This window comes from Amphibalanus amphitrite, unplaced genomic scaffold, assembly GCF_019059575.1.
Source record: "Amphibalanus amphitrite isolate SeventyFive unplaced genomic scaffold, NRLGWU_Aamphi_draft 000045F_arrow, whole genome shotgun sequence".
Lineage (NCBI taxonomy): Eukaryota > Metazoa > Arthropoda > Thecostraca > Balanomorpha > Balanidae > Amphibalanus > Amphibalanus amphitrite.
In genome coordinates this window covers 874154-888951 of record NW_024881541.1, presented here as the reverse complement: position 1 = coordinate 888951, position 14798 = coordinate 874154, and the positions used below count along the sequence as shown (strand labels likewise).

The window sequence follows — 14798 nt, the reverse complement described above, 5'->3', positions numbered from 1 at the left end:
GGAGATTTTGTATTTAATTTACTGTATGCCGGGGAGCTGACTCCTCGAAGAGCATCACTCCATGCAGGATGTTGCCTTCTTTCATCTTGTTGATTCGAACTGCCGGAATAATGGTTAGGTACCCTGTAATGGCGAACCCCCTCCCGATTCCGTAAAATAAGGGGGCCCCACGTGACCGTCAGAAGTCACCGGGTGGAATGCCATCACCGATGTCTGCTGCATGCTTTTTGGAACTAAGATCACGTCTTCTGGGCTGGTTGCGATGTTACATGGTGTTTGCGGTTGTTCATATGTTCGGTTATGGGGAAACCATCGTCGAAAAAGACCTGCACGTGCTTGCTCGCTTCTCCCAAGCCCTTCAAGAGGAAACAATCTTTTTAACGTCACAGCTGCTTCAACATCTATGTTGACAGGTTGATATGCATCAATGCATAAGAGTGCATGTTTGAGGTGCTGGTATATCGCTTTCTCATGGCGCGGCTACCTTCGTTGTAAGCTCGCGCCACTGTTTTCGCGAGGATCCTCTGATTTAACTGAATTTTGCCTTTAAGCCCCCCTGGAAAACCGGGGGAGCGGCCGGTGTCAATGCAATAGGTATGTAAGGATGAGTCAATATCATCTCTTCCTCCAACGTTTACGTCTGTTCGATACACACTACTTTCAGCCATTTGATGGAGCATAATTAGAGTATTGGCACGCATGTGCGCGCGGACTAAGTTGATAGTGGCTTGCTTAAGCCCACGTTCTGTGACCAGCCGACTCAAAATTACAACACAACCTGCATAACATGGAAACGTATTCATTAGCCTATATTTATGTTCAAAAATTATCTTTATCACTCAAAAAATATTCGTTTTAGAGCAAGTTGAAATTTGTCCCAATTTATCTGCCCAACCCTGTAGTATGGTAGGGTAGTAGGGTAGGGTATGGTAGGGTAGGGTAGGGTAGGGTATGGTAGGGTAGAGTAGGGTAGGGTAGGGTAGAGTTAGGTAGGGTAGGGTAGGGTAGGGTAAGGTAGGGTAGTAGGGTAGGGTAGGATAGTAGGGTAGGGTAGGGTAGGGTAGGGTAGGGTAGGGTAGGGTAGAATAGGGCAGGTAGGGTAGGGTAGGGGTAGGGTAGGGTAGGGGTAGGGTAGGGTAGGGTAGGGACTAGGGTAGGGTAGGATAGGGTAGGGTAGGGTAGGGTAGGGTAGTAGGGTAGGGTATGGTAGGGTAGAGTTAGGTTGGGTAGGGAAGGGTAGGGTAAGGTAGGGTAGTAGGGTAGGGTAGGATAGTAGGGTAGGGTAGGGTAGGGTAGGGTAGGGTAGGGTAGAGTAGGGTAGGGTAGTAGGGTAGGGTAGGGTAGGGGTAGGGTAGGGGTAGGGTTGTGTTCAAAAAGGGCCCAACATACAAAACACTTGAACACTCCGCAACTAACACCATCCCTTACAGTTAAATTAAAAACAGCTACCCAAATCTACCCAAATAATACAGCTAAAAATACAAGTCAATCACCCAAACGAATGCACCCGTAACATAACATAACTCAAAACATACAGTTATCGCGTAAACCTGTACCTCTAGTAAGGACCAAGGCGTAAGGACTAAAAACCCGAATACTTAATATAGGTCAATGGTTTTATTGGTTTTATTCACCTCGGTTTTTTGCTACGGACCTCGTGCCTACCGGCACTCGGTCCTCCGCACAAAAACCTCAGTGAATAAAACGCATTTTCCCAGCCCCAGTCGGGAATATATATTCCCATACCCTCAACATTAGGCGAGGCGGGCCAAAACCCGGCCCAAAAGCACTGCTGATGATGAAAGGATATCTCGGCATGTGGTAATTATTAGTTTTTCTTTATTTCTTTCAAATGATGCACCTAGACTCTACAGTTCGCGACAACAGCACGTTTCACTTCCCTGCTTTGCACGTCAATGCAAGGCGAAAGACCCGAGCCCAGACCCGCAACAGACCCGAGCCCATACCCGCAACAGACCCGAGCCCATACCCGCCACAGACCCTTCACAGACCCGTCACAGACCCGAGCCCAGACCCGCCACAGACCCGAGCCCACAGACCCGCCACAGACCCGAGCCCAGACCCGCCACAGACCCTTAACAGACCCGTCACAGACCCGTCACAGACCCGAGCCCAGACCCGCCACAGACCCGCCACACATGCAGCTCTCCCTGATTGGTACCTGCAGCTCTCCCTGATTGGTAGATCGCAGCTCTCCCTGATTGGTAGATCGCAGCCTCTGCTAGATGTGGCCCTGTGACCCAATCCTCTGCAGCCCTGGCATCCGACCTGACCTCTGTCTCCAGTCTACATCTGACCTAACATTACCCCTGCACCCGTGTGGCCCGACCTGGCGCTGCACCGCTGTGACAGCTGATCTGAGCTGTGCAGTCCTGTGAGCTGAGCTGAGCTGACGTGAGCGCCCCTCCGTCAGCACCATGACCAGATCGTGACCTCGTCGGACGTGGGCCTGTCGCTGCGCTGCCTGTACCAGCTCGGGGAGCACACGGTGCAGCACTGGGCCGGCCTCAGCGTGGACGGCCGGCTGCCCAGCGCCGACCAGCACACGGCCCTGGTGCGCTCGCCCAACGTTACAATGAGCGTCACCGACCGGAGCGGCAACGACATCAGCACGGCGCAGGTACGACAGAGACACGGCACCACAGGTGCGACAGCGCCGACACCACAGGTACGACAGCGCCACGACACAGGCAGAGGTACGACATTGAGATTGCAATCCCGGGATCGGGATCCCGGGATCCCGGCGGGATTTTAATCCCGATCCCGATCCCGAAATTCCGCCAATCCCGGGATCCCGAAAACGCCGAAAAGAATCAGTTTTCACCTTAAAAAGAATGCAGCCGCTGCACGAGTCTTGTTTACACTGTTTATGGTGCTGCGTGGCATAAAGCAGATAAACTATTTAGCTGGCACCCCGTATTGGCCGTCCACAATCGACCGTGTTGGTCGCTCTCGGGTATCACCCACAGCGGTTAAGCCGCTTAAATACGTACGAAAAAAGGTCCCGAACGCCAAAAAAAAAAAAATGCAGCATCAGCGCTGCAACATCTTTATCAGGATCACAGATCGTTCAGTGATTCTGACTTGCCCGTCCGTGGCCGGAACAAAGGAGGTCATCAAGACAGTCTTTGAGCTCGTGTCGCAGAAAGATGTCACAGATGTCACGCAAGTGACGGCAGAGCTCACTGATTCAGACGTTGAAGACGGTAGAGTGGAGCTCTCCCAGTCAGTGACTCTGCTCTCAAAGCGACTTTCGAGCAAATTCTGAGAGACATTAAAGGAAACAGTTCACTTTCCTGAAATTAGTAATTTGCTATTGATTTATGATTTTTTATGCTCAAAATGGTCATGAAATAAAATAAAACCTTTTTGTAAAAACAATTTTTTTCTATATTTTAATATAGGACGAACTATATTCTACGTAAAATAATGTTTGACGCGGAAGCTTATTACGCGTTGACCAATCATATCGCGTAGTTCAAACCTACGCATTCTGCATTGGCTGTAAGCAGCATGCTGATTGGCTGACGATGACGTGGCTGCATTCCTGTGCAAGGCACACATTCCTCTGCAAGGCACTCTTTTCGGAACGAGAAATGGAATATCTTCGTCTAGGGTGATCATTGAGCCGTAAAAGCTCCTGATTTGTGCTAGTCTCAGCTCAAGCTACGAAACTGCTATTCCAGTTCAAAACCCCATGTTAAAAGTGAACTATTTCCTTTAATGATGAAAGCGGAACCGGAAGGAGGTAAAGTGACCAAGCGACGTTTTGAAAACATTGTGAAATAGGGAGCTGCTAAAGTTGGCGTACACTGGTTGCGAGTTTTTAAGTAGACCAACATGGCAATGGCTTAAAACTGTCGCGCTAACTACGAGTAGCGTAGACGAAGAGTGAGTGAGGCGTGGATGTGCTGGAACCTGTCTAGTAAACGATCTGGTCGACGCACAGTTTTATGAAGGCCAATTAGGAATAAATGCTAATGCTAATCAAATCGAAACGTTTTATTCGCAAATTCAATCGTTTTTAATGCAAATGACATGGTCTAAGGATGGCTTTTGGTTGCCTCTTTGTTTGTGGTTAGCTTAAAGACGCAAAATATGTCGGTAGGAAATCACTCTTACGACATTTAGTGACAAGGCCGGGATCCCGGGATCCCGGGATCCCCGGGATTGGCAAAACGTTCCGGGATTGCAATCTCTACCATAGACATCACCCGGGCAGAGGTGAGGACTGCGGCACAGAGGTGAGGGGCTGCGGCACAGAGGTGAGGGACTGCGGCACAGAGGTGAGGGACTGCTATCCGTTCCCGGCCGCCTGTGCCGGTGAGGGACTTTGCTGTGGCCGCCCGTTACCAGCTGCTTCTGGTGGAGGTCGCCAGGAGCGCGTCAGCCGGGGAGGGAGGGGGGGGGGCTGCGGAGATCGAGCCCCATCAACTTGGAAACTGAGGGGATGGTGCCCACCAACTTCATCATGTTCGTGTAAAGACACACAAATTGATTCGTTTTATCCCTCGCACTTGTAGGGGGTCGTACGAATCCCTTCGTTTTTTTTCGCAAATAACTCGCGCAAAAAGCAGCCGATCGCAACGAAACTTTCAGCACCCTAGAGTGATTCAATTCTATACCGACCCTGAAGATTTCATGACCCTGACTTTTATGACCTCTGACCTGTGAGTTATTTCTCGGAACCATGTTTGGCCGGAATCACGATTCGCGAATCGCAAGAAAGCTTCAAATTATCGATCCGGTCTTAACCCTCGCCCGCACATTGAGGGGGGGGGGGGGGTTGCCAGCCCCCAGGTAGTTTCCTGCGCTTCACTTAACATTTTTGAAGATAGAAGCCTGATTTTTGGTATAGCTGCTTCTCTATCCTTTCTCAGCGTCCACTAAAAATTTCAAGTTTCTGTGGTTTTTGGTTTCGGAGGTATGACCTTGTTCTTCAGGTCGTATCATGACGCAAATGACCAATACCCCATATCTTGCATTGGCTATAGGTCTTGTGAGCTTTTGACACCTTGATTTCGGTATGTTTTTACCAGTCTTACCTCCCACCTATCATGGTATATGCTATTCGACGATGTACAGATGTCAGGGTCAAGGTCAAGTTCAACCTAGGTCGTCTAAATATATTGCGTTTCAGGCTAGCTGAATTTACTTTTGGTGAAGTGTTTTTACTGCATTTTTGGTAAAAGCTTCTCAGTTCATGATCCCATGTAATAGGGACACACAAAACCAATCGGTGCACACATCAGTATACACACAGACACACACAGACATACAAACACATATCACTGACCTTGACCTAACTTGCCCTGAAATTACCACAGCCAGTGAAAACCTAGTCGGATAGTGTGACAAAGAGCTGTTATAGCTGGCTTGGCACCACAAACGGCAGCGTCATCGGTATATGTTACATACATACATATGATGGGCATTGGGCACAGCACGTTATAGTCCAACAGTGGCCCCAAACGGCAACATTTTTAGTAATGGTCAATGATTGATTGACCTAATGAGGTAAGATTATAGGTACCATTGGATTCGTCTCTTCCCATAGAATCTGTTGGTCTTTGCCGCGAAGCCCTATCTCCAGCAGGAACGGAATGACGCGGGGGGATGGTAACCCCCCATGTGCATTCTAGGATGGGAAAATGGCATGTGCGGGCGAGGGTTAACATAAAGCCTTTGTCAGGGCATGAAAAAGTGGGCACTTCACTGGTATCTCTCGCTCCCGGCCTTATGATACGGTTTTTATTCCAAGTAAGTTGGCTGGTTGCAGATTTGGACGCTTCAAGCTGGGAAGCTCGAATACATTACGAGGCCCCCCGGCTAAAAAGTTGGAGGGGCTCAACCCCGTCCCTGTAGCCCTTCCCCCTGTTCCCGCGCCTAGGTATGCTAATGGATGTTTGTACTGGTAAAAAGACTCTGAAGGAGAGGTGGAAAATGCATTTTTTTTTGTCAACAAGCCACCGTACATATAATCAAATATTGTGACAACTTGTTACGCTATGATATGTGATTAGGGACGGAGTAACGCCAAAATCAAATACATATTGTCCATACCTGGTGTCGGACAGATCTGCATAGATGGTAAATAACATTGTACATTGTACTGTCAATCTCCCAAAACAGTATTAAGCCCAAGCTACACTAGCATAAATTCCGACGTTTTTTTCGTTTCTGCGGGATTTCGGTTCGCGTCGTAAAGTTGGCCTCATATCGAATGCATTGCGCGAGCTACACTGCCAGTCTGACGTCCCGTGGAACGAAAACCCGCAAAAACCGACGAGTCGGAACCGAAAAAAAGTTCAGAGCTGTGAACTTTTTTTCGGTTTCAGCGGGATTTCGTTTTTGTGATGAATGATTAGAAGTGATTGTTGCAAATGGTGTTATTCACGAATAATGATAAGACAAGATGTGTTTTAAAACTCATCATTCTAAATCAAATATCATAAATGTAATTAAGCTGCTAAATAATTTTGATAAAAATATTCCTGTTAGGTATTTGTAAAAAATTGTACACGATTATTTCTGAATAGATTTGCGAAAACATGAGTATATTTACATGAATAATTAGGTAACTTTTTTATCACTTATCCATCGCTATGCTATAAGCAGCACCGTCCGGCCGCCTGGAACGAAAAAACGCAAAAACCGTAAAAACGCGGAAACCGAAATCCCGCAGAAACCGAAAAAACGCTGATAGTGTAGCCTGAGCTTTAGTCTGGTTGCCAGTGGCCAGCACAGGTGACTGCCACTACTTTCCGGGGTCTGTGGCGTGACAACCACTGCCGACACAGAACTGGCGTTATCCGGTCGGCGATGTCACCCCTCCTCCCCCCCCCCCCCCCGGCTGTTGGGCAGGTCGGTGATCCGCTGGCGCTGCAGTTTGCCATCGTCGACCAAAACTCGCCCTACGAGATCCTGGTGCGCTCGCTGCTGGCCCAGGACGGCGTCGACTCGGCAGAGATCGTGCTGATCGACGAGCGCGGCTGTCCCACGGACCCGTCCATCATGGGCGCCGTGGCGCAGGTGGCCGGCTCCGGCCAGCTGCTCACCGTCCCCTTCGACGCCTTCAAGTTCCCCAGCTCTGACCTAGTGCAGTTCAAGGCTCTGGTGACGCCCTGCGTGCCGCGCTGCCGGCCGGTCAGCTGTGACCGGCGCGGCGCCAGCGGCCCACCGCGCCAGGCCATCTCGCACGGCAGACGACGCCGGGCTGTCGGCGGCCGCCACGACGACGTGCTCGTCGTCCAAAAGATCCGCATCGCCGACACGTTCGAGTTCCCGGCGGAGTCGGAGCTGGCCGGTGCGGGTGGCGGTGCCCGGCGGCCGGCCGACTCGCGGCTGCACGTCACCGGTCCGGCGCTGGCGGCGGCCGCCTTCCTGGCGGCGCAGCTGTGCGTGCTGCTCGGCTGGCTCTACCTGCGGCGCCGAGACGCCGGCCGCGCCAAGGTGCAGTACTACGTCAACTCCTCGGCCGCTCAGCGCCAGCCGCCGACGCCGCGGCTCCGGTGAGCGCCAGCCGCCGACGCCGCGGCTCCGCTGAGCGCCGCCGCCGTGTCACAGATCACCACCGCGCAGCGCGTCACCGTTGGTCGCGCCGCGTCACTCTGCCCGATGGTGCGCCAGTCTGACGCCAACATTCGAAGCGGGCACACGCTTATTGTGAACAGTAGACAGAGGCTTGTCTAGGGGGTCGTCGGCGACCTTCCCGTACGGATGAACGGGTGGAGACGTGAGGCTAGGTGTCGATGATCGCCGGCCCCGAGTAGCAGTAGGGCAGTGCGCCCTGACTCTACAGGTAGGCCCAGCCGCTGCTGATGACCTGCTGGCACGGCCGGGCGGCGGGATGGACTGACCAGTGACTGGTCAGTCCGGATGTGGTCAGTGACCACATCCGGACAGACTGTCCGACTGACTGACCACGTCCGGAGAGACTGTCCGACTGACTGACCACGTCCGGAGAGACTGTCCGACTGACTGACCACGTCCGGAGAGACGGTCCAGACTGACTGACCACGTCCGGAGAGACGGTCCACACTGACTGACCACGTCCGGAGAGACGGTCCAGACTGACTGACCACGTCCGGAGAGACGGTCCAGACTGACTGACCACGTCCGGAGAGGCTGTCCGACTGACTGACCACGTCCGGAGAGACGGTCCAGACTGACTGACCACGTCCGGAGAGACGGTCCAGACTGACTGACCACGTCCGGAGAGACGGTCCAGACTGACTGACCACGTCCGGAGGGACGGTCCAGACTGACTGACCACGTCCGGAGAGACGGTCCAGACCGGCATCAGCCCCCGACCAGGCTCTCGGCCCGCACGCAGGGCGCAGCTATTCAGCGGGGCTCCTCAGAGCCGCACGTTGTCTCTTGCAGTCGACCAGCGGGTGATCAAGGACGTGACAGTCATGTTAACACCCTACAGTGGTGGCACAGTCGTTTGTTTCTGTTTGTTTTAAGACTTTTTAGTACCGTGCCGATGCGAGGCAGCCAGTGCTGAGCCATGAGAGCCCGGTGGGTAGGGAGTGGTGGAACATCAATCTGCCCCCGAGTGTACCTACCTGATGTAGGTGACTGGCAGGACCAGGCTCTTCAGTGGTTGGGGACGCGCAATGCTTGATGTAGGTGACTGCCGACGCTTTACGGCCACTCAGCACCTCTGATGGGTAGGACGACTGTGCACTGTGCAGGGATGTCACTGGTATCAACAGGCCGTCTTCGGCTGGCTCACATTTTTTGTTGGAGCATAGACTTTACCTATCATTAGTCGAGGGAGTGGAATCACGGAGCCACTAGGCGCACTGAACACCCGCTCGCGGTATCTGGCGCCGGCACCTCCTCGTGCGGGGTTGGATTGAGCCGCTGCAGCAGTCCCATCTGTCTGGCGCGGCCGTGTGAAGTGACAGATGTGTCGGTGGCGCGGAGCTTACCGCGGCGTGTGGTACCGTCTCCCAGTGCAGTGAGATACGCAGGTCCGCGGGCCGCCCGCTCACTGCGGCTGGTCGCTATAAATGGGCATTTGCTTCACTTACTGTACCCACCCGCCCGTCATTTCCATCCTCAGGACATTCAAATCCTTTTCCCCCACGCCGCAACCCCCACTCCGGGCTGGACAGGCAACTATCTCATGCGTGCTGCTCCGTTGGAGCAGCACCGCTGCTCCCAAGGGAGCACACCCCGTAGCCGGGTGCAGAGAGTGCTTGGGGGGGCTGGTCGGCCTGTCCATTCGGACGGGCTTAGCCCCCGCGACTCTCTAGGGTGCCTGCCCAGACCAATGTCTCCCCCTAATTCCTATCATCCTTCTGGCTCTGCAATGGTCTTGTCAGACCGAAAGGGCCTAATCCCCCCCCAAAAAAAAAACTTACTGTAGCCTGAGCCCTGAACACATCAAGCTGTTTTGATGCGCCATCTTCGTTGTTGACTGTTATGTTTTGAAGAGGTACACTGCCTGACAGTTGTGTATTTATTTAGGTTGTTTCTTAGTTGTTGATTGCCGTTATTCTTTTGCCTTGTGTTTCTGCCTGAATAAAGCATATACCATGTTGCAGATTTATTATCATTTGCTCGTTTTAATTTTGTTTACCTGAAATTGCCGATCAAAGTCATTCCATTTCTCTTGACCCGGAGGTTATCTTATTTGTCGCGTGATTAATTTTGATTTTCGCAGTCACCCTTTGTACATTTTCATCGGTTTTTGAGGTCAGAGGAAAAACTATTCTCATTGTGTCAGTGTCGAGTCACTTTGTTTATGATACGAAAATAAACATTGCTTGGCTGGCTAATGAAAACTTTTCCCGTTGCAGTACGCAACAATTTATGAAAATAGTTAATTGCTTCTCGATTGCCAGCATTAACGTAGGATTAACGTATTGCTTGTCTAATTTTATATTCGAAACTCGCTTGCGCACTAGCATCAATGAGTTGGTTCTCTCAATGCGTATCACATATAACGTAAACAATGAGTCATAGCGTAAATGAAAGGCCAACACCGGCACCTCGGCGCAGTTTGGAGCCTGGTTATCGACCTACTCCTCTGCCGCGCAGCAGTCGAAGCTGGCGAACGATTTCCGAGGTGGCAACCAATGAAGAGAGCGTAGCGAGTGTGAGCGATGCGTCGATGCTTCAAGAGCAGATCGACGAAGAGGAGCGTCTTGAACGAGTACTTAGAGATGCCAAGTTGGAGCTCAACAGAGCGAAGGAAAGACACCGTACTCAGTTGTGTCGCGCTCGGCTGTCTCGGGCGCCGAGCGACGGCGACTCGTCTGTGACGTCTGTAGCGTCCGGCCGCGAACACGACGCGGATCACGACTTCATGCAGACCAATACCGAACGACATGACAGTTTACCGATACCAGGACCTGAGCTAGGCCCGCCACCGACGCGACTGTACCTGCAAGAAGCAGTGAAGCTGATGTCCGTCAAGACAGCCCATATTCAGCCCAGATTCAGCCCGGATTCAGCCCAGATTCGGGACACCTCCGATCAAGCTGAAACTCGCACACAATGTAGCCCATGACATGCCCAATCCACAGTCCAAGTCAATCGGTGGCACTCCCAGCCGTTTGACCTACAGAGGTCAGCAAAGGTCACGTGGCCCAAATTTGCACAGCAGATTGTGTCCCACTCAGTAGAGCTAGAGCGCTAAAAATGGCACCAATCGACTCGCCAGCATCTGATCTTACTTTCCCAATACTTATTTAACCTCTCAAGGTCATGTGATGACCTAAGGTCATTTGTGGGCTATGTCGAAAATACACTTGCACAGCAGTTTTCGAGTAGAAGGATTGACCGAATTCCAAATCAAAGCACATCATCGGGTAGCCCATAGGCTGTAGTAACTTACCTGATAAACCGCTTTTCGATATGTGACCCCGTTTGACCTCGGCAGGTCAAAATGTGCAAATAAACGACAGTCCATACGTCGCAGCCCGGATTCAGCCCAGATTCGGAACACCTCTGATCAAGCTGAAACTCGCATACAATGTAGGTGCTGACATGCCCAATCCACAGTCCTAGTCATTCGGTGGCACTTCCAGCCGTTTGACCTACAGAGGTCAGCAAAGGTCACGTGGCCAAAATTTGCACAGCAGATTGTGGCCCACCCAGTACTAGAGCACTAAAAATGGCACCAATCGACTCGCCAGCATCTAATCGTACTTTCCCAACACTCATTTAACCTCTCAAGGTCATGCGATGACCTAAGGTCATTTGTGGGCTATGTCGAAAATACACTTGCACAGCATTTTTCGAGTAGAGGGATTGACCGAATTCCAAATCAAAGCACATCATCGGGTAGCCCATAGGCCGTAGTAACTTTCCTTAAGAATCGCTTTTCGATATGTGACCCCGTTTGACCTCGGCAGGTCAAAATGTGCAAATAAACGACACTCCATACGTCGCAGCCCGGATTCAGCCCAGATTCGGGACACCTCCGATCAAGCTGAAACTCACACACAATGTAGGTGCTGACATGCACAATCCACATTCCTAGTCATTTGGTGGCACTCCCAGCCGTTTGACCTACAGAGGTCAGCAAAGGTCACGTGGCCCAAATTTGCACAGCAGATTGTGGCCCACCCAGTAGAGCAAGAGCGCTAAAAATGGCACCAATCGACTCGCCAGCATCTAATCTTACTTTCCCAACACTCATTTGACCTCTCAAGGTCCAGCTCTCTAGTAGGTTAAACGGCTGGGAGTGCCACCGAATGACTAGGACTGTGGATTGGGCATGTCAGCACCTACATTGTGTGCGAGTTTCAGCTTGATCGGAGGTGTCCCGAATCTGGGCTGAATCCGGGCTGCGACGTATGGAGTGTCGTTTATTTGCACATTTTGACCTGCCGAGGTCAAACGGGGTCACATATCGAAAAGCGGTTTTTAAGGAAAGTTACTACGGCCTATGGGCTACCCGATGATGCGCTTTGATTTGGAATTCGGTCAATCCCTCTACTCGAAAACTGCTGTGCAAGTGTATTTTCGACATAGCCCACAAATGACCTTAGGTCATCGCATGACCTTGAGTGGTCAAATGAGTCACAATATGAAAGTGTCGTGTGATACATGTTTTATGGTCAAATCCAACCAACCAAGTCAGGTGACTTGACCTCGCTGTGACCTGACCTGGTATCAGTGACCTCAGATAGCAAAGTACTAGGGCGACCCGCGTGCTCCGCAACGCGAAAAGGGGTATTTACGATCGGCGGGTGTTTGGTTTTCTTGTGTCGGTTGGGTTATCTATCCATTTCGGTCGATTGCTTTTTGATGGCTAAACGATTTGGTTTGGAAAGAATATCCATCGCATGGAGGTGCCCTTGTCTGATAAGCATGCTTTCTGCTTAAGAACCTGTCAATAGAGTTCAGTGAACCTGTAAAATGTGTTTTATAATTTAGGTGCTGGCTATTGATGACTGCGCGCGCTCCATGAAATCACCATTAAATACATATATGGTATTTGGACGACGCCACTGTTGCAGGCCCCGTATGCACGGTCGTCAATGATCTCGTCAAACTGCAAGACTTGCTGCCGGACCTCGGTCTGGAGCTTAATGGCTCCAAGTGCGAGTTCGCCGTTTTCGGCGCAGCTCTTGACAGCGTGCACGCTTCAATTGCAGGAGAAATAAAGACCGCTCTCCACGGGATAAGTGAGACCTCTCCCACCCGTTTGACCTTACTGGGCTCACCTCTGACTGAAACAGGCATTCCAATTGCTACAGAGACCGCCACAGACACCGTCACGACTCTTTGTGATCGTATTCGTGGATTGGACACGCACACAGCAATCTTCTTTCTTGCCCATTACATCTCTGCGCCTCGCCTGCAGTACCTACTCCGTTCAAGCCCAATGTATAAGAACAAAGCAGGCTTGCAGGCAATTGACGACGCGGTGAAATCAGCTCTTTCCGATGTATGTAACGTTTCGCTTACCGAAGGAGCCTGGACGCAAGCAAGTCTCCCTGCAAGACACGGTGGTCTCGGCGTGCGATCCGTCGAGAGACTGGCGCTCCCCTGCTTCATCTCTGCCCTCAAGGCTGTGACTCCCCTAATAACTTCAATAATCCCATCCATTCTGGACAATTCAGTGCCTTCCGCTTTGCGACCTGCCTTAGAATGTTTCGGCAGGGTAACAGCTAGCACCAAAGTTCCGGAACCTGAGCTATCATGCAAACAGCGCGCATGGGATGATATGGCGTCAGAAGCACACAGAGACCACCTACTCAGTGATGCGGACCAAACGCACAGAGCTCGTCTTCTGGCCGCCAGTCAGCCTCATACCGCCGCCTGGCTGCAAGCGATACCGGTCCCCAGCCTCGGCCTTCACCTAGACCCAGAGACCGTAAGAATCGCGATCGCTCTTCGTCTAGGAGTCTCAATTTGTGAGCCGCACACGTGCTGCCTTTGCGGTCGCCAAGTTGGACGCCTCGGACATCATGCCCTTTCCTGCCAGAAGAGCGCTGGCCGATTCCCTCGCCATGCCCACCTCAACGACCTCGTAAAACGCAGCCTCTCCGTCGCTGGCGTCCCTTCCGTGCTGGAACCGGTGGGCCTGGACAGAGGGGACGGCAAGCGCCCAGACGGCCTGACAACTTTCCCATTCGCGAGAGGAAAATGTCTTGCATGGGACGCCACGTGCACGGACACTTTCTCCGAGACTGCCTTGGTCGCATGTGCCATCAACCCTGGGTCAGCTGCCCGCGCAGCAGAAAAACGCAAGATCCAGCGATACTCATCAATATCTGAGCAGTACCTCTTCGTACCACTGGCAGTTGAGACGTCTGGAGTAGTCTGCCCAGCTGCTTGTCGATTTTTCAAGGAGCTCGGCAGACGTATGTCACAGTCAACTGGTGACCGAAGGGAAACAACTTGGTTGTGGCAACGGATATCGATGGCCATCATACGTGGAAACGCGGCGGCAATCAAAGGATCGGCAACACACTTCTCCATAAGTTCCGACACCGTCCCACATCACGTACAACCACGAACCCCAGGACTACGACAAACACAAAAACAACAGACTCACAATGACACATACAACAGTCATGCCGCCTCACATACCACCCATTTGCCAACACATTCAGCCAATAACGCCATCACTGACACAACACCACCATCCTTGGCGCCCAACATGCATTCTGAGACTGACACATCACCATCACCCACCACTGTCATTAGCCATACTGATAGTCACTCACCATTATCTCCAGCAGTCGACAATCCTATCATATCCGCTCGTCTAGAATTCTACCGTGAGCTGTTTACACAAATAAAATCTGAATTCACGGCGCAAGGACTTGAGGTCGAGCCTAGCCGCGACATCATGGCCGATCCAGAGCTGGCTTACTACTTAACACGCAAGGCACACTGATCCTCCAACGTGCCTGCCAGCTGTATTAACCCGTCAGTGTCTGTGCTTATTTAACCATTAACTATTGTACGTGTTTGTGTCCGATATCTTGTTGGTAACATTGATGGCAAATATATGTATTTATCCATTTAGGTGCGTAGTTTTATGACAAATGAAAGGCGTAGATAATTTTCGCTTAAAAATGGTTTTGCAGAGGTTTGGAACATTTATATTTTTAAGAATACTGTTGCTCGTCATGCAAACGTGATGATTGGATCTTGGAGAGAATTGAATGCTCTTTTTAATGATAGCATTTTCAATTGTCAAACATATCAGGGTAAGCAGCAAATCCCGTGTAATTTTGAGGTGGCACATTATGGACAAATCTAATTTTATCCACCGATTTTTTCCATCTTATTTTTAATCA

The 14798-nt window shown here is 51.3% G+C and overlaps 1 protein-coding gene across 1 annotated transcript in view; it reads left to right on the top strand.

Annotated features, from left to right (window-relative positions):
* LOC122377481 overlaps positions 1–7777 on the top strand; it is a 128050-nt gene extending 120273 nt beyond the window's left edge. The window contains exons 6-7 of the mRNA XM_043357537.1: positions 2435–2641; positions 6886–7777. Coding sequence (XP_043213472.1) covers positions 2435–2641; positions 6886–7536 — 858 coding nt within the window. The 3' untranslated portion in view covers positions 7537–7777. The remainder of the gene's footprint in view (positions 1–2434; positions 2642–6885) is intronic.
* Positions 7778–14798: the final 7021 nt, after the last annotated feature.